Source organism: Lynx rufus, unplaced genomic scaffold, assembly GCF_022079265.1.
Source record: "Lynx rufus isolate CCGP_SWC_20201006 ecotype Redwood Valley unplaced genomic scaffold, mLynRuf1.p SCAF_2, whole genome shotgun sequence".
Lineage (NCBI taxonomy): Eukaryota > Metazoa > Chordata > Mammalia > Carnivora > Felidae > Lynx > Lynx rufus.
In genome coordinates, this window is record NW_025814834.1 from 93,080,218 (window position 1) to 93,106,174 (window position 25,957).

General features: G+C 35.6%; 1 protein-coding gene across 1 annotated transcript in view; it reads right to left on the bottom strand.

The window, feature by feature from the left end:
- THSD7B (thrombospondin type 1 domain containing 7B) overlaps nucleotides 1-25,957 on the bottom strand; it is a 749,444-nt gene that overhangs the window by 187,264 nt on the left and 536,223 nt on the right. Inside the window, exon 14 of the mRNA XM_047085714.1 lies at nucleotides 4,575-4,753. Within this exon, the coding sequence (XP_046941670.1) occupies nucleotides 4,575-4,753 (179 nt within the window). The remainder of the gene's footprint in view (nucleotides 1-4,574; nucleotides 4,754-25,957) is intronic.

Here is a 25,957-nt window from a genome sequence, read left to right on the forward strand (position 1 = left end):
TCCTCTTTGGTGAGACAACACACCTTTAAAATGGCAATTGTTTCTAGAAAACACATTTATTTTATATCCTCTCATTCAGTTGCAAACATAATGAAAACTATTTTAAAATTGTATTTAAGTAGATAGCATGTATTTTAAGAAGTATAGGTAATGAATCATAATGTATGATTTTTTTTTTTGCCCATACATACTGTGAACACACAGATTTGCAACCTATAAACAAGATATAATTTCCTAGAACACTCTTGCCTTCAGTCATGTGAAGAACTCTTAAGGGGAAATGTAAGTCCAGTAGAGCTCTAACTTCCCCATACTTAATCTTCTATTAAGGAGACTTTCAAAAGAAAAAATAACAAAAGTATACAGTATAAGTAATTCACTCAAGACATTACAGACTATAAAAAATTAAAATATATTATGTATTTTATTATGCACAGGAGAGTCAAAGTATCTGCCAGCTGACCTGATAATCCAATAAACCATTTACAAAGTTTCTGGCTTGATTAGAGTTTTGGGTAAACTCTATGCTGGAGCTGCAGGGTCACAAATATACTTAGTAGAAAGCTATTCAAGTAATGCTGTCGCTTTGGCACTTCTAGAGAGAAAGCTCTCATATTGATAGGTTTGTTTACAAGGGAGGCTTTTTATGAGAGATTATAAAAATCGATTCCACTAATAGATTCAGAACAGTTTATGAACTTGTGTACATAACAGCAACCCTTTATTTATTTATTTATTTATTTTTTTAATCACAGAGTTATGTTTCAATAGGGTTTCCACATCCAGGAGTTTTCAGAGGAATCTTGAAAAAATTCAGGCAATAATAGTTTGGAGGTTCTTATTTCTTTCTTCTAGAAGGGCTAATATTTTTGAGTATTTGAATGACACATTGTAGCAAAGAGATCAGGGTTCTAACATTTTTTGTATGGAACTAGCTACCTACTCAACCACAAGATTGTGACCTGAGCCAAAGTGGGACGCTTAACTAACTGAGCCACCCAGGCTCCCTGAGAAGCCTTCTTTTAAAATAAAGAATCCAGTAAATATAATTTGACAATACACAAGGTAGTGCACTAGTGGCTGGAATGAGTTACACAGTAGAAAGACTTCGTCCTCAAAAGACCTCCCATTCTAAATGAAGGAGAGGAATGAATAAGCATATGTAGGTATGCTGATATTTACATAGCCATATGTATTATATATACATACACCAAGTTGTATATGTTTATATATATTTATATATATGTGTGTGTGTGTATATATATATATATATACATACTACATATACATTACTACATTACATACTACATATATGAAGTATATGTTGGGCTCAATCTGACATATACAGAATTTTCCTCTTGCATAAGTACTAAAGATATGTCCCTCTCTTACTGCTAAAATTTGGTTATTATTTTTAAGCTCTTATGTGAATAGAGGAGGAAGTATAACCTGGTTCTAAAAACAGGAAAATAAATTCAAACATGAAAACCAACTGGAAAGTAGACAAATAACCTAAGGCCAGTAGTAAAAATGAACTTTACCAAAAAGCCTTACTATACCTCTAACTAGATCATACTTCCTCAAATAGTGATCTTTTCTAAAGAAGACTTGCCATAAATAACAGAAGTTGGAGAATATTTCCTCAACAATGAAAATTCCTGTCAATTTATATTCAGATGAGTTAAGAAAATATGGCTAACTTCAAAAATATTTCTACATATTATATAATGCGCATACACACATACACATACACACACAGGGGTGCTATCATATTTAAGAGTAAATATGTAATAAAGTCAGCAAGATCGCTTTCCACAAATCTACTTACAGGTAAAAGTATGCTTGCTTTAGAAAAGGAATTGCTCTGAGGAGAATTTTTTCTCCATTTAGGATTTTTTACAGCAGTATTTCCCCTTGCGGTTAACAGACTTGCAAGTGAGAGGGAAGACATATTACATGTCACCTGGACCAATTAACTTAGGTTAAAATATAGAGTATGGATTAGGGTGAAGTTTTTCAATTCAAGTTGAATTAAGCCACATACATACTAACTATCTGAAACTTCTTTATAGCAGCATATATGCCACACTATATTTGATTTCTTGTCATTCAATCCCAGGATTCATTTTTGAGTGTAACAAATGATTGCCTTTGGAATGCTAAAATTCCCTTCTTGAGCTTAAGAGTTAGAAACACCTCTTGCAGACAGGCCCATCTTCACTTAATTTTCGCTTATGGAATTTATCTAAATTATTCTTAAAGTTGGGCTTATTATTTTTAAAAAATATATATATTTTTTTTATTTTGAGAGAGAGAGAGAGAAAAAAAAGAGAGAGAGAGAGTAGCCTCAGAGAAAGAGGGAGACAGAGAATCTCAAGTAGGCTCTGTGTTGTTAGTGCAGAGCCTCAGGTGGAGCTTGATCTCACCAGCCATGAGATCAGAACCTGAGCAGGAACCAAGAATTGGATGCCTAATTGGCTGAGCCACCTAGGCACCTCTGGGCTTTTTTTTTTTTTTTTTTTTTTTAGCTTGTACTACACTTCTTTTTTTAAAAATTTTTTTTCAACATTTTTATTTATTTTTGGGACACAGAGAGACAAAGCATGAACGGGGGAGGGGCAGAGAGAGAGGGAGACACAGAATCGGAAACAGGCTCCAGGCTCTGAGCCATCAGCCCAGAGCCCGACGCGGGGCTCGAACTCACGGACCGCGAGATCTTGACCTGGCTGAAGTCGGACGCTTAACCGACTGCGCCACCCAGGCGCCCCACTTGTACTACACTTCTTAAAGTCACCAGTCTTATATGTCAATTAAGCATTTTGAACAAGTTTCCCTTAAGTCACAACAGGTTTACAAGTACTTTTATCTTATCTTATTCATACTCTCAAATTTGATAGACACACTTCTACACTTTTGACTTTGCACAGTGGAAATACAGTCTTAAAGTCTGCATTCCAATGAAGTTCCTTTAATCCCCTGATAATTTCTTAGTTTATAAAATTAGCATATTGAAATTAGTATTTAACACTAGTGTTATGAAGGCTTAGCTTCCATAGATAGTTTTGAGAAATAATAAGAATTGCCATGCATTTTTTACAGCTTTGTAGTTATTTTCCATTCTAAATGCCTGGAAAATCCCCTAGGGAGTGTCATATAGTCCTCATACATAAAATTCACTTGAAAAATCTCCTTGTAATCATAAACCTGTATTATACCTTTCTTTGTACTAAAGTAAGGCTGGTCTCCTTATGCCATCTCTGCTATGATTATTTCCCTCCTGTTTTTATTACTCATATATCTTAATCTTCCCTTCACCAAACTACTGTTCATGTGGAGTTTTTGGGTCTGTTTTGTTTTCGCAACCTCTATGTTGATTTTATGATCTTCTGCTTTGTCTTCCCCAATAGGTTTACAATAGCTTTGAGAGAAGAAACTATGGTCGCTATTTTATGATATAACCTTAAAAAACAAGACTAGAATACTGTCATCTTACAACAGAACTATTTTTGGATGGAATGGTAATTTTTCACTTTTCAGTGAGTTATGGGTCTTTTAGCAAAACTTAGGAAAAAATAGCTAAAGATACTGGCCTCAACTTGACAAATGACACCTACTTATATGCATGCTATTCAAATGAATTAAGAATAAACATAGATTTCCCTTCTATTCAACAATCTGTATGAAAAACCTAATCAAAAGGGGGTTCATAGCGCAGAAAATTAATAGAATTAGTAATAGAACCTTGTGTAGCTATTCTGTTAAAATACATGCATGATCACAAAGGATATAACTACACATATAAGACAACCTTCACCAGTTTAAGAATAAAGAATTTTCAACTATCACCATCTTGTGCTCCTCTTATTCAATTGATTAAACACGTATGTATCAGTCCTAATCTAATAACCATTATGCATCATGGGAGAAATCTGAGGTCTTTATTATAATTCTTAACTAAATCTTAGACTGTTACATGGGTAAAGCCAACTAACATACTCTAATCAACTTTGCTTAGGATGACAATTTTATTAGATGTCCATATGGAAGGGTATCCTTTGGGGTTCCATTTATGAAAATAGCTTTGACTTTTTGGGAAACAGAGAAATAGCTCAGAAAAGACATGAAAATCTGGAAACTTTGTTAACATTGAGAAGAAAGGAAAATTAGATCAAGAGTTAGGTGAAGGAAAATAGAATCCCATTTTTGGAGTACATGTATGAGACCACTAACTATACTTACTTCCATAAAGTAACTGACATTCTCCCAGATTATTTATATTTAAATACATATATACACACATCGCTTTTATAATAACATTAATCAAATTATGCTTCAAAAACATTTAAAAATCAAGAGGATTTAATTTTTGTAAGTGTTATTATTTCTAGTAATACCAGGTTGGTCTCTACCTAGGAGCAGGCAAGTCTTCTATTACTAACTGTTATATTACTTCATGTCCTCCTTACCCCTCTCCTGAACTACTTGCAACATGATAATGACTCTGATTTCAACAAGAAATTATCAAGTGGATAATTTTTAGCTCCGTGTTGTTGTTGCTGCTTCAGGCACTTTACCTGATTCTTGAGATCCAATTTGGGACATGGGCGACCTCCATTGTAAGGTTTTTCTTTTAGCCATTTGGACCGAATTCGCACTCCAATCCCACAAGATGAACTGCAAGACCCCCAACTAGACCAGTCACTTAACTTGCAATCAAACGGGCATGGGATGACACATTCTTCTTGAATATAACCTGAAAGAAAAAGATTTAAGGGAGGAAAGTCTGGTCAAAATGTACTGATAAAGTTTACTTTCTTTTTCCAGTATCATAGCTCAGATTGTTCAATAATATCACTGCGATGGTTTCAGTGATTTTCTACTCAAACAGACCATCATTTTAAGAGATAAGTACATATACTTACATCTGCATCCCAAATTTGTGCCATCTAACACTTGATAGCCAATTCTGGGAGGGGAGTAAAGAAAAGTTCACAGTCCTGCTCTCTGTGATGAAGAAATAAAGTGGTTCAGGGCAAATGATGGCACCATATCCTCTCACTGACCCTTGTGTTCTATAATTCCCCAACTCCCCATCTGGGATCAGGGTGCATAAGAGTCCATTTTTCTTAGTGTCTTTCATCTGCCAAGCTTTCACTAAGAGAGCTCTTGCTTCTCACTTCCTAGTAGTGCGGCTTGGAGGTGGGAGGAGGACAGAGAGTGGACAACACAATAGCAAGAGCAGGATATTATTAAAAGAGGAACTATAGGAACAACGAAAGGTTGAATGATGAGATTAGACTGCAATCAAGAGACAGGGGTGGAAGTGCACAGGCAGATGTTCTAGCTTACCTGGCCGTGCTCTTGTCCCCAGTCCACTTCTTACTACAGTCTTTCTCTGGAGGATCTCATTATTTAACTATCACCTCTGCTGATCACTACCAAACATGTATTTACAATTCTAATCTCCCTACTAACTTTATAAGACCTACTGATACATTCTAATTGGATGGCCAATTATCTCCAAATTCAACGTATCTAAAACTGAGGCCAATTTCCTTGAAAAACATGTTACTTCTCTTGTATTATTCATTTTAACTAAGTGCATCATATCTGATCCCTGTACCCTGGTGTGCATGCCTATATAATTTCATCCTTTTGAGTGTGGGCAGGACCTGTGAATGTAACAGGAAACCACTCCCATGATTAGGCTATGGTATGTGACAAAAAGGAAGAGAATTCACTGATAATAATACATCAGATTAGTTGTTTTTGATATGATCAAAAAGGAGATTGAGAGTTTGGCCCAATATGGTGGCATGACATGACCCTGAATTCACCTCCTCCATGGAAACACCAAATTTACACCTATTTATATAGCAATTCCTCCTGAAGAACTGTGGGCTGACTTAACAACTTCTGCACAACAAAACAGACAACATAGAGAATGGCAAGAGAGATGGCAACATGGTAACTAAAGAAACCCCAAACCCAACACTGTTAACTACCATAGTATGGAGGGGCCACAAGTAGGTTTGTCTACCTGGGGCACAGAAAAAAACCAAACAAGCCATGGTTTAAAAGAGCAACTAAAATAAAAAGGAGCCAGGCTTAGATCTCTGCCAAACAAAGCTGCTGAAATTCTCTCCAGGTTGGAGGGGCTGGAGAGCATCACAGTTTACATTTCCCCTCCATCTTGACAACATAGACAGAAGCAGGGTCCAGGCATCCTAGTCACCCTGCCACCTCAGCAACCCCCTGGGCACCCAGCCCACAATAGCTCCACAAAAAAGGCCACAGTTTAAAAGAGCAACTTGGATGGCTCAGTCCTTTAAGTGTCCGACTTGAGCTCAGGTCATGATCTCACAGCTCATGAGTTCAAGCCCCCATCAGGCTCTGTGCTGACAGCGCAGAGCCTGGAGCCTGCTTCCAATTCTGTTTTCCCCTCTCTCTCTGCCCCTCCCCTGATCATGCTCTGTCTCTGTCTCAAAAATAAACATTAAAAGAAGAAAATTTAAAAGTACAACTTGGACATAAAGGTTGCAGGCCTAGAACTCTGCTCAACAGTGGGAGAGCTGCTGGAACTCTAAGTCATAGGGCCTGTTGAATGCCACAGTTTATGTTCTCCCTCTATCTTGGTAGTGTGGACAAAAAATAGGATCCAGGCACCATACCTTGCCTACTGCCTCAGTGAGACCCTTGCCCCTAAACAACACTAGCCTCAGCCAGATGTCCTGCCAAGGAGGCTCCAGGACAGCTCATACCTTGTCAGCACTCACTGCAGCTCTAGCCATCTTACCAAGGAGACACATGCACAAAGCACCCCCAAACACTCCAAGTCTGTACCACTCAGATTCCAGACAACTTGGCAGGGCAACCCCTTGTGGAGTGCTTGGCAACACCTGGCCCATTCCTGCCTCAGCTCCAGCCACCCTTCCAGGATGCCCTGGTGTGGAGTACCCCGGGACACAAAACCCATGCCCATAAAGGCTGTAGGCACCCTGCCAGGGTGCCCCTTTGTGCAGAGTGCCCTAGGACACCCAAGCTTGCATCCACTTCAGCTTCAGCTATCTTGCCAGGGCAGCCCCAGCACATAGAACCCAGGACCCCTGCATGCAGCAGGCACAGCTCCATCCAGCCAGCCAAAATCATCAGACATACCTCTAGTTTAGGTGAATAGCTCTTCTGCCTAACTATACAAATAAAAAGTCAAGCAAAATGGGGAGATAGAAGAATATACTCCAAATGAAAAAAACAAAAAGAAACCTCAAAAAATGAAATGACATGGAAATGAACAATATGCCTGATGAAGAGTTCAAAGTAATGGTCATAAAGATGCTCACCAGACTAGAGAAAAGAATGGATGAACCCAGTGAGAACTTCAAGAGAAAGAAAAACAAAAAATCAGAGTTGAAGAATACTACAATAATTTAAATGAAAAATACACTAAAGGGTATCAACAGAGAATTAGAGAACACAGAAAAATGATTCAATGATCTGGAAGACCAGGTAATGAAAAGTGACCAATCTGAATAGTAAAAGACACACAAAAAAAGTGAGGATAGGTTAAAGGATCTTTTATGCAATATCATGCAAATAAACATTTGCATTATATGGGGTCCCAGAAGGATAAATGAGAATAAAAGGTGCAGAAATCTTATTTGAAGAAATAATAGCTGAAAATTTCCCTAATCTGGAGAAGAAGAGACAGCCAGGTTAAGGAAGCACAAAAGGCCTCAAACGATGAACCCAAGGAGGGCCACATCACATTACATAATAGTGAAAATGGCAAAGATTAAAGATAAAGAGAATTTTAAAAGCAGCAAGAGAGAAACAACTGTTACGCACAGGGTAATCCTCATAAGGCTATCGGTTGATTTTTTAGCAGGAACTTGGCAGGCCAAAAAAGAGTCGCATGATATATTCAAAGTGTTAAAAGGAAACAGACAAACAAAAGAAAATCTATAGTCAAGAACACTATCCAACAAGATCATCATTCAGAATTAAAGGAGAGATAAGAGTTTTCCAAACAAAAATCAAAAAGCAGTAAACTTGCCTTAAAAGAAATGTTAAAGTAACTTCTTTTATTGGAAACAAAAGGCCATAAACAGAAAAAAAAAAAAAAAAAGAATGGAGGTTAAAAAAAAAGATGTAAAATATGACAACATATACATGAAGTAGGGAGGGGAAAGTAAAAATGTTCTTTTAGAATGTGTTCAAACTTAAGTGACCACCAACTTAATATAGATTGCTATATATTTAGGATGTTAAAAATGCTATATATTTAGCATGTCATGGTAACCACAAACCAAAAACCTATAACAGATACACAAAAAATAAAGAGAAAGAAGGCCAAACATAGGACAACAGAAAGTCATCAATCACAGGAAGAAAGGAACACAGTAGTACTTAAGCAACCAGAAAATAAGAAAATGGCAATAAGTATATCACTATCAATAATTACTCCCAATGGAAATGGGCTAAATGCTATAGTCAAAAGATATAAATTAACAAAACAAATGAAAAGCAAGTTCCATCTATATGCTACCTAGAAGAGACTCACTATAGACCTAAAGACACACACAAACTAAAAGTGAGAAAAAAAAGATATCCTATGCAAATTGAAGTGGAAAAAATCTGGCATGGCAAAACTTATATTAGACAAAATAGACTTTAAAGCAAAGACTTTATCAAGAGACAAAGAAGAGCACTAAATAATGATACAGGAATCAATCCAGTAATTAGATAATGGTACAAATCTATGCACCCAACATTGGAGCACCCAAATACATAAAGCAACTATTTGAAGATCTAAAAGTAGATGCTGACAATACAACAACAGTAGGAGACTTTAACACGCCACTTACCTCAATTGATAGATAATCCAGGCGGAAAAATCAATAAACAGTAGGTTTGAATGACATGTTAGACTAGATGGACATAAGATACATACAGAAAATTCCACCCAAAACAACACAATGAATTATTTTCAAAGGCCAATCGAACATTCTTCAGGATAGATCACATGTGAGGTCACAAACCATGTCCCAATAAATTTAGGAAGACTGAAATCATACCAAGCATCTTTTCCAACCATAATGGTATGCAACTACAAACCAATTATTAGAAAAAGACTGGGGAAAAAAGAACACAAACACATGGAAGCTAAATAACATGCTACTGAACAACCAATGGGTCAGTGGAGAAATCACATCAATGGAGGAATTTTAAAAAGTACCTGACACAAATGAAAACACAATGCAATGATCCCCAAACTTTCCAATATAGTAAAAGGTGTTCTAAGAGGGAAATTTGTAGTGATACAGGCCTACTTCAAGAAACAAAAAATCCCCAACAATCTAATCTTATGCCTAAAGGAACTAGAAAAAGAACAAAGCAAGCCTAAAGTTAGAAGGAAGGAAATAAAAATAAGAACAGAAATAAATTAGAGAAAAAAATAGAAAGATAAATGAAAACAGGAGCTAGTTCTTTGGAAAGATAAACAAAATTGGTGAAATTTGGTAAGATTAAAAAAAAGAGAGAGAGAGACAAGACCCCCAAATAAACAGAATCAGAAAAGAGGGAATGCCAACTGACACCACAAATACACAAAGGATTATAAGAGACTACTATGAAAAAATTATAGGCCAACAAATTGGAAAAACTAGAAGAAATGGGTACATGTCCAGAAACATACTATCTTTTAAAACTACATTAGAAAGAAATTGAAAACCTAAACAGATTGATTACTAGGAACAAAATTAAATCAGTAATAATAATATAAAAAAAAAAAAATTCCTAGCAGACCAAAGTCCAAGACCAGATGTATTCACAGGTAAATTCTACCAAACATTTAAAGAAGAGTTAATACCTATTCTCCTCAAATTACTACAAAAAAATAGAAGAGGAAGGAAAGATTCCATATGCATTTTGCAAGGCCAGCATCATCTTGATACCAAAAGCAGACAAAGACACTGCAAAAAATATAATAAATATATAAATAAACAAAGAAACAAACTATGGGCCAATATCCCAATAAACATAGATGCAAAAATCCTCAACAAAATATTAAGAAACTGAATTCAATAATACATTAAAAGGAACATTTACCACAATCCAGTGGTATTTATTCCAGGGATGTGAGGATGGTTCAAAAGCCACAAATTAATGAATGTGATACACCACATCAACAAAACAAAGGATGAAAATAAGGTCATCTCAATATATACAGAAGAAGACCTGGACCAAGTTCAACATCCATTCATGATAAAAACTCTCAACAAAATGATTTTAGAGGGAACATACCTCAACACATTAAGGTCATATATGACAAAGCCATCATTATCATCATACTCAATGGTGGAAGACAGAACATTTCTGTAACGTCAGGAACAGAGACCAGGATGTCCTTCTTGCCACCTTTATTTAACATGGTACTAGAAATCCTAGTCACAGCAGTTGGACAAAAATAATAGACATCTAAATTGGTGAGAAAACACAAAACCGTTACTAATGGCAGATGACATGATATTATGCAAATAAAATCCTAAAGAAGGGAAAAAAAACCTATTAGAATACATGAATCCAGTGTAGTCACAGAATACAAAATACACAGAAATCTGCTGCTTCTATACACGAAAAGCAAAGTAGCAGAAAGAGAAATTAGCAATCCTATTTACAACTGCACCAAAATGAATAAAATACTTAAGAATAAACTGAACCAAGGAGGTGAAATACTTATACTCTGAAAGCTATAAAATGCTGATGAATGAAACTGAAGAAGCCACAGACAAATTGAAAGATATCCCCATGCTCATGGACTGGAAGAACCAATATTGTTAAAATGTTTATACTACCTCAAGCAATGGACAGATTTAATGCAATCCCTATCAAAACACCAATAGCATTTTTCACAATATCTAACAAATACTAAAATTTGTATGGGACCACAAATGACTAGCCACATTGCCAAAAGCACTCTTAAGAACAAAGAAAAAAGCTGTAGGTTTAACAGTCCCAGATTTCAAGATTTACTACAAAGCTCTAGTAATCAAAACAGTATGGTACCAGCACAAAAAGAGACACCTATCAATAAAATAAAATAGGAGGCACAAAAATAAAGTAATGCTTATATGGTCGATTATTCTATGACAAAGAAAGCAAAAATATACAATGGGGCAAAGATGGCTTTTCAACAAATGGTTATGGGAAACTGGAAAACTATATGCAAAAGAATGAAACAGGACCACTTTCTTACACCATATACAAAAAGAAACAAAATGGTTTGAAGACCTAATGTGAGACCAGAAACCATAAAATTCCTAAAAGAAAACATAGGCAGTAATTTCTGAGACACTGACCTTAACTACATTTTTCTAGCCATGTCTCCTTAGTCAAGGGAAACCAAAGCAAAAATAAACTTTTGGGACTATAACAAATTAAAAAAAAAAAAAACTTTTGCACAGCAAAGGAACCAACAAAGCAAAAAGGCAACCTATTGATTGTGAGAAGATATTTGCAAATACTATGACTATAAAGGGTTAATATCCAAACTATATGAAGAACTTCTACAACACAAGAAAAAATAATCCAATTAAAAGATGAGCAAAAGACTTGAATAGACATTTTTCCAAAGAAGACATACAGATGGCCAACAGACACATAAAAAATGCTCAACATCATTCATCATCAGAGAAATGCAAATGAAAACCACAATAAGCTATCAAATCACACCTGTAAGAATGGCTACTATCAAAAGGACAAGTAATAACAAGTGTTGTCAAGGATGTGGAGAAAAAGTACCCTCATGCATCACTGGTGGGAATATAAATTGGTGATGCCACTGCAGAGAACAGTATGGGGTTTCCTCAAAAAATTAAAAATTGAAATAGCATATCATCCAGTAATCCCACTACTGGGTATTTACTCAAGGAAAACAAAAACACTAATTGGAAAAGACATATGCACCCCTGTTTATAGCTGCATTATTTCAAATAGCTGAAATACAGAAGCAACCCATGTGCCTGCCCATTGATTAATGATTAAAGAAGTGGTGTATGTATAATGGGATACTGCTCAGCAATATCTAAAAAAAGAATGAGATCTTTCCATCTATGACAATATGGATAGATCTAGAAGGTATTGTTCTAAATCAAGTAAGTCAGGCAAAGACAAATACCATAGGATTTCACTTCTATGTGGAATCTAAAAACCAAACACATAAAATGGGCAGAAATAGACCCATAAATACAGAGAACAAACCAACGGTTACCATAGGGGAGGGTGATGAAAGGATGGACAAAATGAATGAAAGGGGTGGGAGGTATGGGCTTCTAGTTATGGGATGTGTAAGTCATGGGGAAGAACATTACAGAATAGGGAATTCAGTAAATAGTATTTTAATAGCATTGTATGGTGATAGATGGTACCTACACTTGCAAAGATAATGTGAGATACAGAGTTGTTGAACCAGTGTTGTGTACATGAACATAATGTAACCTTGTATATTAACTTTATTTCAATAATAGTAAAAGAAAAGGACACAGTGTCCATGATAGAACATTAGGTGCGAAACTACCACCACCACAACAACAAAGAAGGGAGGAGATTATTTGGAGTGGGCTTGACTTAATGAGATGAAAACCCTCATAAGAGTATCTGGGCTATTTTTGTGGAGGAAGAGATTTTCTGTTGGCCTTAAAGATGCAAACAGCTGTGGATAAAAGGCCTGGGTAGTGGCCACATTGCAGGGACTGAAAGCACTCTCCAGGATCTGAGGGCAGCCTCTGGCTGTCAACCAGTAAGAAAGCAGGGACCTCAGCCCCACAGTGCATGTAGATGAATTGTGCCAAGAATTCCAAGGGAGCTTGGAAGAAGAGCTTTCCCCAGTCAAGCGTCTGATGAGACCCTAGCCTTGGTCTCCATCTTAACTATAGCCTCTTGAGACTCTTAAGCAGAGAATCTAAGAAAGTCATTCCTGTACTCTTGACCCATGGAGACAGAGATAATAAATGTTTTGAGCTGTTAAGTCTGTGATAATTTATGCAATTGAAAATTAACATATCATCCCCAATGAAAATTTGTTATCTTAGACCTTCCTCTGTCATTGTATACATATATTAAGAAGTGTACTAAGTTCCAATTGTTGAAACATCCCAAATATGTCCTTTACTCTTAAATTCCTTTGTCAGACCTTGGTTCAAGATCTTACCGTTTCTGGCCCAGAATACTACAATATTCTCTACACTTTTCCCTAATCATTCCCTTTTATTATTGGTCAAACACTCTGAAGAAAAAGTTACTTTTCTAAAAGAAATAACTTATGCTACTCCTACTTTTAAAACCTTTGCTGATTCTTCATTTGCTTGAAAATAAACTGCCAAATACTTTGCAAAATCTTTAAGATTCTTTACAAGCCAGTCTAAACAAAGGCTTTCAACTCTAGCTGTAAAATATATTTCCGCTGCCCAGGACATACTGCAGATCAACTTGATCAGAAACGTCACAGATTGAGACCTAGAGAAATATGCAGGGGAGTCTACTGTGCAGTCAAGGCTGAGGGCCACCTCTGTAACTCATTCTTTTGCCCTTCCCTCCCCTGAATTGTGAAATCTGTCCACATAGACTAATTCCTTTTCTCCAGTAATCTCTATGCTTTTCCTCATGAAAAAATGTTCTCTTACCAGCTTAGCCTCCCACTTACTTGCATTACATCGGGCACTCTTTTGCCAACAGCATCAACCACCTGGTGCCACTGTTCTTCTGCCCGCCAGTCTGGCAAAACTTCAGACCTAGACTGGTCCAACTGTTTTCCTACTCTGCTTAACCCTGGACTACCAGGCAGAGAAGAAGAAAATGCTAATTGTATGCTTGTGACACTGCAGTGTGTGGTATCCATCTTCAGTCAACCATGTTCTCACACTGACTGGAGGTTCTTCTGAGGTTCCTATCTCTCCCATCACATATTACAGCTTGTTTACGCCTTCTCCATGTCCTCAAACTTTCAAGATCTCATCTCTTCTTTACCGGAAAAAAATAGAAATAAGAACTCCTTCAATTTTCTGTGAACATGTCTGTATGGATTCCCTTATTTTTCTTCTCTCTTCATATGATAATGGAAAAGGCATTCATTTTCCTATATAGGGCACATTTTTACCACTCAAGTTCTCTATAAGCTCTTTCAAGACCTTGTTTCCTTGACTGTATTCCTCCCTTCTCCCCATATCTGTTTTTCTGTGTTTGCGTAAATATATACTATATACCTACTTTAAGTTACATATATCATTTTATATATATATTGTTATAGATATGAAATATATAGATATTTTTAAGTTCTATTTCTCTTCCATTAATATTAGAATGGTTTTACATTCCCCAAATAATACTCACTGACAAGACAGAGTACAACAAACATCTAGGGATCATCAGAAAGGATCCTTGTGAGGTTAAGGAAAATCACTCTATTTGAGATTATTAAAAGGCTAATTTTCTCTGCTGTTTTACATAACTTTAATTCTACTATCCTTTGCTAAGAGCTTTGAGTATTAGTTTAGTATTAGGTACATAACAAATGGTAATATAAGATTATAGACACCATAAGCATTACTTGATTTTATAGAGAAACTGAGTCACAAAAGGATTCCATTTGCTACTTAGAGAAAACAGCAGGAGGGGCACCTGGGTGGCTCAGTTGGTTAAGGGCCCAACTTCGGCTCAGGTCATGATCTCACGGTTTGTGAGTTCGAGCTCCTTGTCGGGCTTTGTGCTGACAGCTCAGAGCCTGGAGCCTACTTCTGATTCTGTCTCCTTCTCTCTCTGCCCCTCCCCACTTGTGCTGTCTCAGAAATAAATAAATGTAAAACAATTTTTTTTAATATAAAAAAAAAGAAAACAGCAGGACTAGTAATTAAGTGGAATTAATTTTCCTGGCATACAAGTTTCAAATATAAAATTCCAGGGGACTTTACATAAATAACTTCTAAATATTTTAGTGACTATATAGATCCCATTTTAAAGAAGATTTTGAATTAGATGCCCTTTTAATTCAATGAGATTTTTAAATCATTTTCACCTACACTTGCGTGATGAAGGATTTGGAGAGCCTCTAGCAACATTTTTTTTTTCTTTCTTTCACCCAAAGACATAAACCCAGAGGATCTCTGTGAAAGTCAAGGTCATAAATCCAATAAGTATAAAATAATTTTGAAATTAAACAGGATTAAGCAACAGTGACATTTATTTTTCAGGAAAGTTATTTTCATGCTAGAGTATACCCCAAAGGAAAGCCCATAGTGAGAACCATTAATAATTGCATATTCTTATACCTATCTCATAATTGAAAGGATTAGTTTTACCCACATACTTAGAGTTTTTGGCAACAGAATATGATCAAATATGACTACGTACAAGGTTAACCTGCCATAGGAGAATTCCAATTCCTGACTATGGAAACTTCACTAATGTTTTAAAAACTCATTTACATAAAATATACCACAGAATAGCTTCACTGGCAACATTCATAAATCTAAATCCAATTGCTGTGAAAGAAGCAGTTTTTCTGCCAAAAATATTTTACACCACAATTTATATGCAGAGTACATTGCTTGGACCATCAGATTACTTGGCCAAGGGATGCTTCACATTCCATTTTAGTTACCCATATGCATATGAAGCTAGGGATGAATTAGTGATTACAGAATTACCAATAGAGCATATATCGAACATTGTGACTTTGTAAAGTACAAACATTACACATAATAGGTGTCCAAAAAGTATTGTTATTATGGAAAAAGAGGAGCTGAACAGGACCCATTAATAGTACCTCTATCTATATTATAACTAAAGGAATTTATTTAATAACTTAAACATCCAATGGGACTGAAGCCTAGAAACCTGAAATAACTTTTCTATCAATATTACTAATCACAAATTTTGCTGTTTAGGTAAGTACAGTGAACATAGGTGAAAATACAGCTCTCTGAATCAGGTTGTCTGATTGATGGAACTACTTCCTAATTCATTACCTACTGTGCATTTGTTTCCTCCATCATTCAAGTGGTAACACATCCCCTACCCACCCCCCAAAACAACAATAACAACAACAACAACAACAACAAAGATCGGTTTTTGGAGGATGTAAAATATTGAGGATATTAAGTCTGAGGAAATAACCTAGATCAATTTACTTGTATTTTCCTATTGTATAAAACAACAGCAAACATTTTAACTAGAAAGTGTGTGTTCTATTTACTGACACTTGGCTAAAATAATGAGAACACAGTTCTAACAGTAAGACAGGGAAAAAAAAAATTCTGATCCTCTTTTCCTCACTTGGAAGTGAGGATCTGGGAGCACCTTATGAGTTAAAATGAGATCATTTCTTAATATTTAATGATTTACTATTTCAATTTACACATTTTAGTACTACTACTTATCTAATAATATATCATACTGAGAAGTATCTGACGACTTGAGTCAAAGTAGTTTAAAGTATTTGTTTAGGAGAGGTGTGCAGAAAACTGGAGGCAAATGTTTTGTCCATGTCATAAGACAAACAACTTGAGAAATTGGATCAATACTTTGCCATTGTTCTCAGGGGAAGAACTGACTATATTAAACATTTAAAATCTCAATCCATTAGTGTGTGGAAAGGTAGGTCAAACTCCCTAAGATTACCAGCTTGCTTTGGTGAATTTTATTTTGGTCTAGGAATACCACTCCTAAATAGCAGTTACGTTCTTTCAAAGATGGTTACAACTTTGTTTAGGTGTCTGTGGAGCCTGAGACAGGAAAGTTGGAAAGCCCTGGAATTACCATCATCTGTTTTCTTTTAAATTCTGAGTTATTAAAACAAAGTTTCCAAAAGTACTCTCTACTACCAGAAAAATATCTTTATTGCATAGGACTTTTTAAGACATTAGCATAGCCTCTTTTATGTTAAACCTTATAAAATGATGGTTGTGAAATTGCAAATAACAAAGTATATTCTTTGGACCGACAGCCTAATCAGATACCTGGAATATAGCAGATTTAGAAGTTATACAAAGTTTAAACACTCACATTGACAAAAGAGTTTTCCTAGATTCTTTAAACTGAAATATTTCATTGCATAATTACTTATTAAATTTTATTACATCTACCAAAAAAAAAGTCATTTAAGTATCAACTAGTTTCTATAATCAAAAATATAATTTACTGATTTACTTTATTTTAGATGTAGATGCGCTATGCAAAGTCATGAAGACCAAAAACTTCATTTTACAGACTGGTCAGAAATAGAAAGGGAACTCAAACCCAGACTTGACTGAGATACTTAGCTCACTAGCAAATAGAAAAAAAAAAATCATTATATGGCCCCAGAATGCTCTCTTTAATGCTGGAGTAATAGAGTAGAAAGTCAACCCTGTCCTTAAATTCATATTTTGGAAGACTTCAGTCTTATAAATGCAAAAAAGAAGGCATATAATTAACTACTTAAATTATAAGATACGAATACTATATGCCAATTTTAACATACTATAAGGTAACACAGATGCATATTCTAGCTTTACTTTTTAAATAATTTACGTGAACATATTTATTGGCATAATTTGTGGTAGACACAGGTTTTGGACTAATTGCTGGAGATGGTCCACTTGCCATAACTAAATGTATCAGTGTCAATTTAATCAATCAACCAAATCATATAAAGAACCAATCTTTTAAATTGATTTGTCCAGGCAATTTAATCAAGATGGACTCTCTAGTTGTTCACACAGAGTTTCACATGAACAATCTTGCACCAAGTTCCTCCAAGCAGGCAAAAGAGATGTTTTACTCTCAAAATACATGGAGGAAATTAAGGACAAATGGAACACTGGACACAGAACAATTTGAACTGTTGAATTAGGGCAGTATATATGAAAGGGGTTTTCTATCAATACTGCAAATACGTGCTGTTAAAATTCGTGACTGAATGCTTTAACCACATAATAAAGTTGGCAGCTGAAATCCTACAAAGATACACAGATTATTAACAAACTAGTATTACTAACTCGTAGAACTGTGCCTGCAAGAGACAGTATAAAGTCCTGTCATTACATCTCCTTGCTCTGAAAACTCTCAACTTGAATCACACTAAACTTCTCTATATTTCCTTTACAAAATCCTGCAAGCTGATCTGAGAGGGTGCCTCGTATTCATCAGTGCTGTTGCCCAAGTATTTTAAAATCTGCTCCTGAACACCTGGTATGATTACATTTCACTGCTCCTTGTAGTTAGGTGTGATCTTTTAATTTGGTTTAGCCAATGAAACATGCCACTTCTAGGTGGAGGCCTTAAGAGTCCAAGTGTAATTTGCATACTCTTTCTTTGCCTTAGGCCACAAGGACCAAAAATGTTATAGAGTGGCAGCTCCATTAGCTAGTGTCCTGGAGTGAAGCAGAGCCCCTAGCCAATCCTGGATGGAGGTGAATAGTGAGTGATCTTTGTGGCTTTCAACCACTGTCACCTTGAAATATCGGTTGCATTTGTTATTGTACCAGAACCTGTCTCATCCTGATCGATCTACCTTGGCATAGCACAGATAAAGTGGAAAGTCCAATGGAACAAAGAGCATTTTGAGAACCTATATATAATGTCCTGAGAAAATAAAATTAAGCCTTATCAAGCACTTAGCATACTTTGAAAGGTAACAGCATCAAATGAGAATGTGACCTTGAAAAAGTTGAACCTATAGATATGTAATTCAGGGAAGTTTATAATTTATTATTTAAAAAAGCACTGGGGATATGGATTATAAATCAAGGTCTACCCTTATGTGATCTGGAATAAAATATTAAATCCTAATAGTTCAGTCTCCTCAAGTGAAAATAAAAATGTAACAATACTTGTCCTTTTTCACTCCCTTTAACACTGTAAGGTCAAAAATATAAACAGCCCTCTGTGGAAAAAAAAAATTAACATAAAGCACAAATGACATGGTAATATTTTTACCACTACCAAAAGCTGTATAGCAAGGTAAAAGTGTTTTTGCCTTACCTTGTTTTTAGTGCTAGTGATTGATGGAGAATATAATTCTGTAAACATGTTTTAGTAAAAAAAATAAAAATAAAAATAATAATAATAATAATAATTTTCACATTTCTCATTCCAAATCATTTTCGTGTAAATTAAAAGCTAGGGTAGCATTGACAAAATGAGAGATCCTGTCTTGCATCAGTAAATCAGTTGTTTGAGTCCATCTTTGTCTTTCCAAGTCTGCCACCAGCCAAGGCCAGGCACTCATTATCTCTCACCTGGACTATTATAATGGCTCCTTAACTGCCTTCATGTCTCCAGTCTCTTCTCATCCATTCAGGTCTGCTCAGTCCCTGTAGTAATGTCCCAAAGCCTGTTTAATGTCCTAAATATATCATGGCCTAACTTTAAATAATCTCTAAAGCATGGCAAAGTTTTGATAAAAAGGTGATCCAGGCAGGAGAGATACCACAAGTTAAATTAAGAGGATGCATGGGGGCATCTGCATGGCTTAGTCTGTGAAGCATCCAACTCTTGATTTAACTCAGGTCATGATCTCACAGTTCATGAGATGGAGACCATGTCAGGCTCTGTGCTGAGTATGGAGCCTGCTTGGGATTCTCTCCCTCCTTCTCTGCCCCTCCCCCACCCCCCTCCATATATATATATATATATATATATATATACACCCACACACACATATATGTATATATATACGTGTATATGTATTTATATACGTATATACGTGTATATGTATATATATATACGTATATACCTTTATATGTATCTATGTATATATATACATATACGTATATATGTATATATATGTATATATATATTTATATAATATATATATATAATTTTTTAAAGATGCAAATGGACCTAAAATGTTCACAAGTCCATGGAGAAATCTTCTGTACAACAATCTGCAATCTGAGGTGGGGAAAAGTATAATATTGGCTAGGTCAGGTGGGGCTATACTAGAAAGTCATGCTGGAGGGCTTAGAAAGTTGATTAAGAATTGTGGTATTAATTCAGGTGTGCTATTGAAGAAAAGACATCTTGAAAACAGTACCTTCTTAAGAGGTGATTTGAAAATTCAGAACTTAAGTGACAGATGGCTAGGACTTAGACTAAAAGACCATTATGTGTAATAGATATATATTACACTTACTTATATATGTTGTTAGAGAATGATATAATGAAATATGATTGACTATTACTTATAATTAACTAGCTCTGACATGTACACATGGCTAATATACTGTCTAAATGGAAATGATTATCTTCAAAATGACCAATGAACCAGCTCTTTAAATAGTAGCTTCATTTCCCAAGTGTTAAGACAGGTTTAATACAACAAATTGTAACCATAAGCAATGGCCAGTTTATGGGATAGATGCTTGTAAGTATCCCACGGGATTCAGAAATAGGTGAGCTTAGAAGAAAAGTATCCTTTTTGCTTCATCTTATAGGTCCCTAAAGGAAGCTCTGACATGAATCCAGACATAGTATTAAACCAGCATAGTGAATTTATTCATTATCTATTTGCTTACTTATATATCTATTTTGAGACTAAGAGTTCAATGTTGGGGGGTTTCATATGAAAATAAAGATTTCTGGCTTTTCTTGAAAACATGGAGGATCTGGAAATACCTGGGTCCTGATTCTAACATTGCAATAATTGGCTGAAACTGAGTAGGGTCAGAGGCTTTTCAAGTGAAATACGGCATAGCAGTCTTCTACAGTACATGAGAGTGATAGTTTATGTTTCTAGACCAAGGCTTTCTTTCCCCTCAACCTAAGGCAAAAACTGAACTCACAATTCTAATATGAAAACAGATGAAGGGGGTGCTGCTTGTATTGTAGGGAAAAGTAAAAGATAAAGATGCCCATAAATCAGGGCTCATCCTACTCATTACATGAAGGCATCTAAGAGGAATTTAACTAGAAATCCCTACCTTGGAAAAGGGCAACACAAGAAAAATTCCTACACTGTAAGCTTCATTAGGAGATTTTAGTTCTACTATCATCAGTACCCTGCATATTATTCACACCAGCACTTTAATGTAACTCCTAAAGGTGTCAACAAGAGTCATCAAAAACACCTAGAACAGTATGAATATCTAAAATGAGATGGATGAAGGCGTTTTCCATTCAGAGCCAACTGTCTCCAATCTCTGTAGCCCAGAGCAAAGCTCGCAAGTGTTAAGGTGTGCATGAGACAAACTTCAAAGATGAAATTGTTTTATATTTGTTGGAATTTTGGGTCATTCAATGATTTGTATTCATAAACAACAAAACATGTTGTTATTATAAATTCTAAATTATGGAGTACATGATGAAGAAAATTTGCCTCCCAAAGTTTGCTTTTGCCAAAGAACTGCATGTTTCACTGAACTAATGCAGAAATCAATGTACTGGAATGAATTCACAGTACATTAACTCCTTGAAAGTTACTGTAAAAAACTTTGAAATATCACCAAGGTGTAAAATTAAATATGACTCCCTGCCTTGATTTATATTGAAAGCTGGCAATGGTGAATGTGTTTCACTTACCAATAAATTTGTTTCCTAATGGATTGTGCATCACCCAATCCAGAGATTTAGGCTTTTCTCATCTTCTATAGATCAAGAGCTACCTTATGATTGTGTTTAATAATATACCAGCTAAAGGAAAAAGTTATGCAGTGAGATACCTGTATTTTTTTCCTCTAAGAAAACACAAATAGTCAATAATCTTCTAGTTATACTAATAGTGTCAATTCAATAAAAGATGAGACTTTTTCATAGTTTGGAAAGGTCTTAAGAGTGACCAGAAATATTCCTCTGAGGAGAAAACAAAGGAGCAGATAAAGATTATTTGTCTCCTAGTGCTCTCATAACAAATTGCCACCAACTTTGTGGCTTACAACACTGAATATGTATTCTCTCGGTTCAGGAGTTGGTAAGGCTGTGCTGCCTCCTGAGTCTAGGAGAAAATCCTTCCTTGCCTTTCCAGTTTCTTGGGGTTTCAGGTGCTACCTGGCTCTTGGCAGCATGCCTCCAATTCCTGCCTTCTCTTCACATGGCCATCTTCCCTGTGTCCCACAGCTCTTTCTGCTTTCTCTTAAGGACACCAGTCACTGGATTTAGAACTCCCCCTAAATTTAGGATCAGCTCATCTCAATTTCCTTAATTTTACCTCCAAAGATGCTATTTGCAAATAAGTTCACATTCACAAATAGCATGAGTTAGGACTTAAACCTATCTTTTGGCGGGGGCATAAGCCACTGGAGAGAGGAATAATGACTATGATAAGGAAAAAAATGTAACACATGGATGAGAACCTTGCCTTTTAGATCAAACCAACCGAGGCCTATATTCCACTTTAATATGAACTAAATTTTCTAACCTTCAATTTCATCATCCATAAGAAAGATTGGGAAAGTACAGCTTACAAAGTCAAATCCAGCATCTGCCTGTTTTTGTAAATACAATTTACTGGAACAAAGCCACACCCATTTAAGTGCTGTGTATGGTGGGTTTTGTGCTGCAATAGCAGAAGTGACTGGTCTCAACAGAGTTAGTATGAGGTACAAAGTCAGAATATTTACTATCGGGACCTTTATAAAAAAAAAAGGTTTGCAAATTCTGATTTATAAGATGGGAATGGCAGTTCTTCCTACATAAGAAGATCGCATGAAAGCTCTAAGTAGTGTTAACCACACAAGCAAGCACCCAGTTGGATGTTTCTAGGAGAGATGCAAAGTGCCATGTTGCATAATAGCATGGGCTTAGAAATGAGAAAGACCGGAGTTCAAAGTCAGGCAGACCACTTCTTAATAGTGGTATTAATTTGTGCCTGTCACTGACCATCTTCAAGCCTTGATTTTCTCATCAACACAATGGAGGTAATTATTACACCAACTTCAAATAACTGGTCTGTAAATTAGAGATTTTGAACAAAGGGTTAACTAATACTGCTACTGTTATTATTCTCCAATATAGAAGATATAACATCATCTTAAGTATAGGAGATTGGATGAGAGGTAAGAAGATAGTTCAGCTTGAGAAATCCTTTAAAAGGAGAAGATCCACATCTGGAGTTTTCAAGAATGAGATTTTCTCCTCAAGACCCAAACCTATGCGGCATGTAGGAATGAGTAGAGTGCTTGAGTGTATTTTGATCAAGAAAATAGAACAGGTAATGATGAGCTTTTGGTATTTGCCAATTAATAGTTCATTAAAGCAGGCATATCAAAATATTGAGCAGAGCTTGAAGGCACATAAAGATGGGGATGAAGTCACAAGACCATAAAAACACTTACAACGAACTCATTATCACTCCCCACCCCTCAGCCCTAACCAATCACATTTCTCCTTTTAGGTTCCCTCTATCCTGCTCCTATATTAAAGTCCAAGCTCCTTGACATGACTTACGCAACTTCCCTCATCTGTTATTTCCAGGTCTCTCCATTGGCATTTAAGGTTCATCAAATTCTGTAAATTCACAACGCTCAACATGTGGTGATAATATGATGAAGTGAAGATATAATTCAGGAAGCACTGAAGACAGCTTCCTTTATTTTTACTCCATGCAGTACAGAAGAATCTTAGCTTTACAGGTATCTCTTTCCAATCATCATCAGCTCTGAAGGAAGCAGAGGATATACCTGTATATATTTGAAATATACCTCTGGTACAAGTACTGAATTATTCTAACTGAAGTTAAAATGTACTACCTTATCCTTCCAATGTCCCCAAAGACAGAGACATAGATAGATAAAACCCTCAATTCTTCTCACTCAAGAGAGCTGAGGTGGTACTAACTAAGGTATTTTAAGACCTGAATTCTTGTTTTGTATTGGCTGGAAATGATCAGATGAAACCAGTCCCTGTTAGGATATATGCAAAAATCAGGGACATAATATACAGACCATTGAGGTAAAAATTACTCTCTAGGTTTGATTCTGCATGTGAGACTCAAAATCTGAGAGGTGTCAGCCGTACAATTCTGTATGTAGAGATGGAGAAAATGGAGAGTGAAAAGAAGAAAGAGTTGGAGGAATAAAACATTCTCACCAAAGTCTACCAACTATTGATTTTTGATGTATTTCTCATTTTTGTTAAGGTTCTAATTTATTTATTTACTTATTTGTGTAAATTATACTATCCTACTAGCTACCTAATGATCATTCTGAAGCACAAGGTATTCACAACATCCTTCGTTATTTGGCCAAAGCTGAAGTGAAGCCTGGACAATTATCACTAGTGGAAAACAAATTTAAAATGCTAAATATGTGTAAAAGATGGAATACTATAACAGTGTCCCCAAAGGAATATACAATCTATAAAGGAAAGATTGGAAGCAGTTAATATATTAAGAGATACACTCTAGAATCAAATTGCATGAATGAGAAAAGAAGCTGTCACACTCCTTGTTGGGCAATCTTGTACAACCTCTCTATTCTTTAATTCCTTTATCTAACATAGTAATAAGTAATTAACTGATAATGTTGGTATAAAAATAAAATGAGCCAGTAGATCACTTAAAGACAGGTATAGCCTATTATAAATGCTCAGTATTACCCATCATTACTTATTGGGGAAAAAAATAGGAATAGAACTATTCCTATATAGAATAGAATAGGAATAGAACTATTCCTATATACATAGAAGTAGCCTATGATCCAGCAATTCCACTACTGAGTATGTATGAAAGAAAATTAAATCAGTATCTTGGAGAAATATCTATACTCCCATGTTCACTGCAGCATTATTCACAAAAGTTCACATAAGGAAACAACCTATATGTTGATAAATAAAGAAAATGTGGTATTTATATATAATGGAATAGGACTCAGTCTTAAGAAAAAGGAGATCTTGCCATTCACAACATACATGAATTTGGAGATCATTATGCTAAGTGAAACAAGCCAGACACAGGAAGACAATACTGCATGAGTTCACTTATATATAGGATCTAAAATAATTGAACACAGAAGCACAAAATGATGGTTGCCCGAAGTTGGGGGTGAAGCAGGGAGACATTGGTCAAAGGATGCAAAGTTTCAGTTGTATAAGATGAATAACATACAGAAATCCAATGTAGAGTATGGGGACGACAGTTAACAGTACTGTATTATAAACTTAAGTTTTTCTGAGAGGGTAGATCTTAATTGTTCTCAGCACAGATACAAAAAAAAAAAATGGTAACTATGTGGGGTGATGAATGTGTTAACCAGCTTGATTGGGGTGATCATTTCCCAACGTATACATATACTAAAACATCAAATTATTAATTATATATACTTAAGTTTTATATTTGTCAATTATCTTCCAATAAAGGTAAAAATGAGATGGATGTATATTATAAATGTAAATAAATCACAAGGTACATAATTATATGTATACTTATACTTCAGGAATGCATATACTTTAGTATAAACACGTAGAGTGGATTAGAAGGTTATAAATTAAATATGAGGGAAGCTAATAGGACTGGGGATAGAGAGTGAAAGGGGGAAATTGTGAAACTGAATTAAAAATCAAAGAAGGATGCGCATAGACTGAGGATGAGAACATGCAGCAACTCCATGAAATCCTTTCTCCAAGTATTTTAAATATGAGACAGAAGACAGCAGTAGAGTTAAGGGAGCAAAACTAGGCCATCAAGCATGACTCAGGAGACCAAAGGAAACAAGACACTTGGCAGGGAGCAGAGGCTAGAACCAGGAGCATCTCCTGAGGCAGAGGAAGTTTTCTTTGTTTCCTTAGCTCTCCACGTAACAATGGGCCCTGATGCCTGAGGTTACTTACATTTGTCCTCATTCTTTGAAGTTAAAAATAGCCTGATAAGATAACAGTATGAGTGGAAACTCCAAAGAGAAAATGTCCTCAGGATATACATGATAAAGCACTTCAGTTCAAGTTGAGACACAAAACATAAGGACACCAAAAATTATAATGAACTTCAAGATAC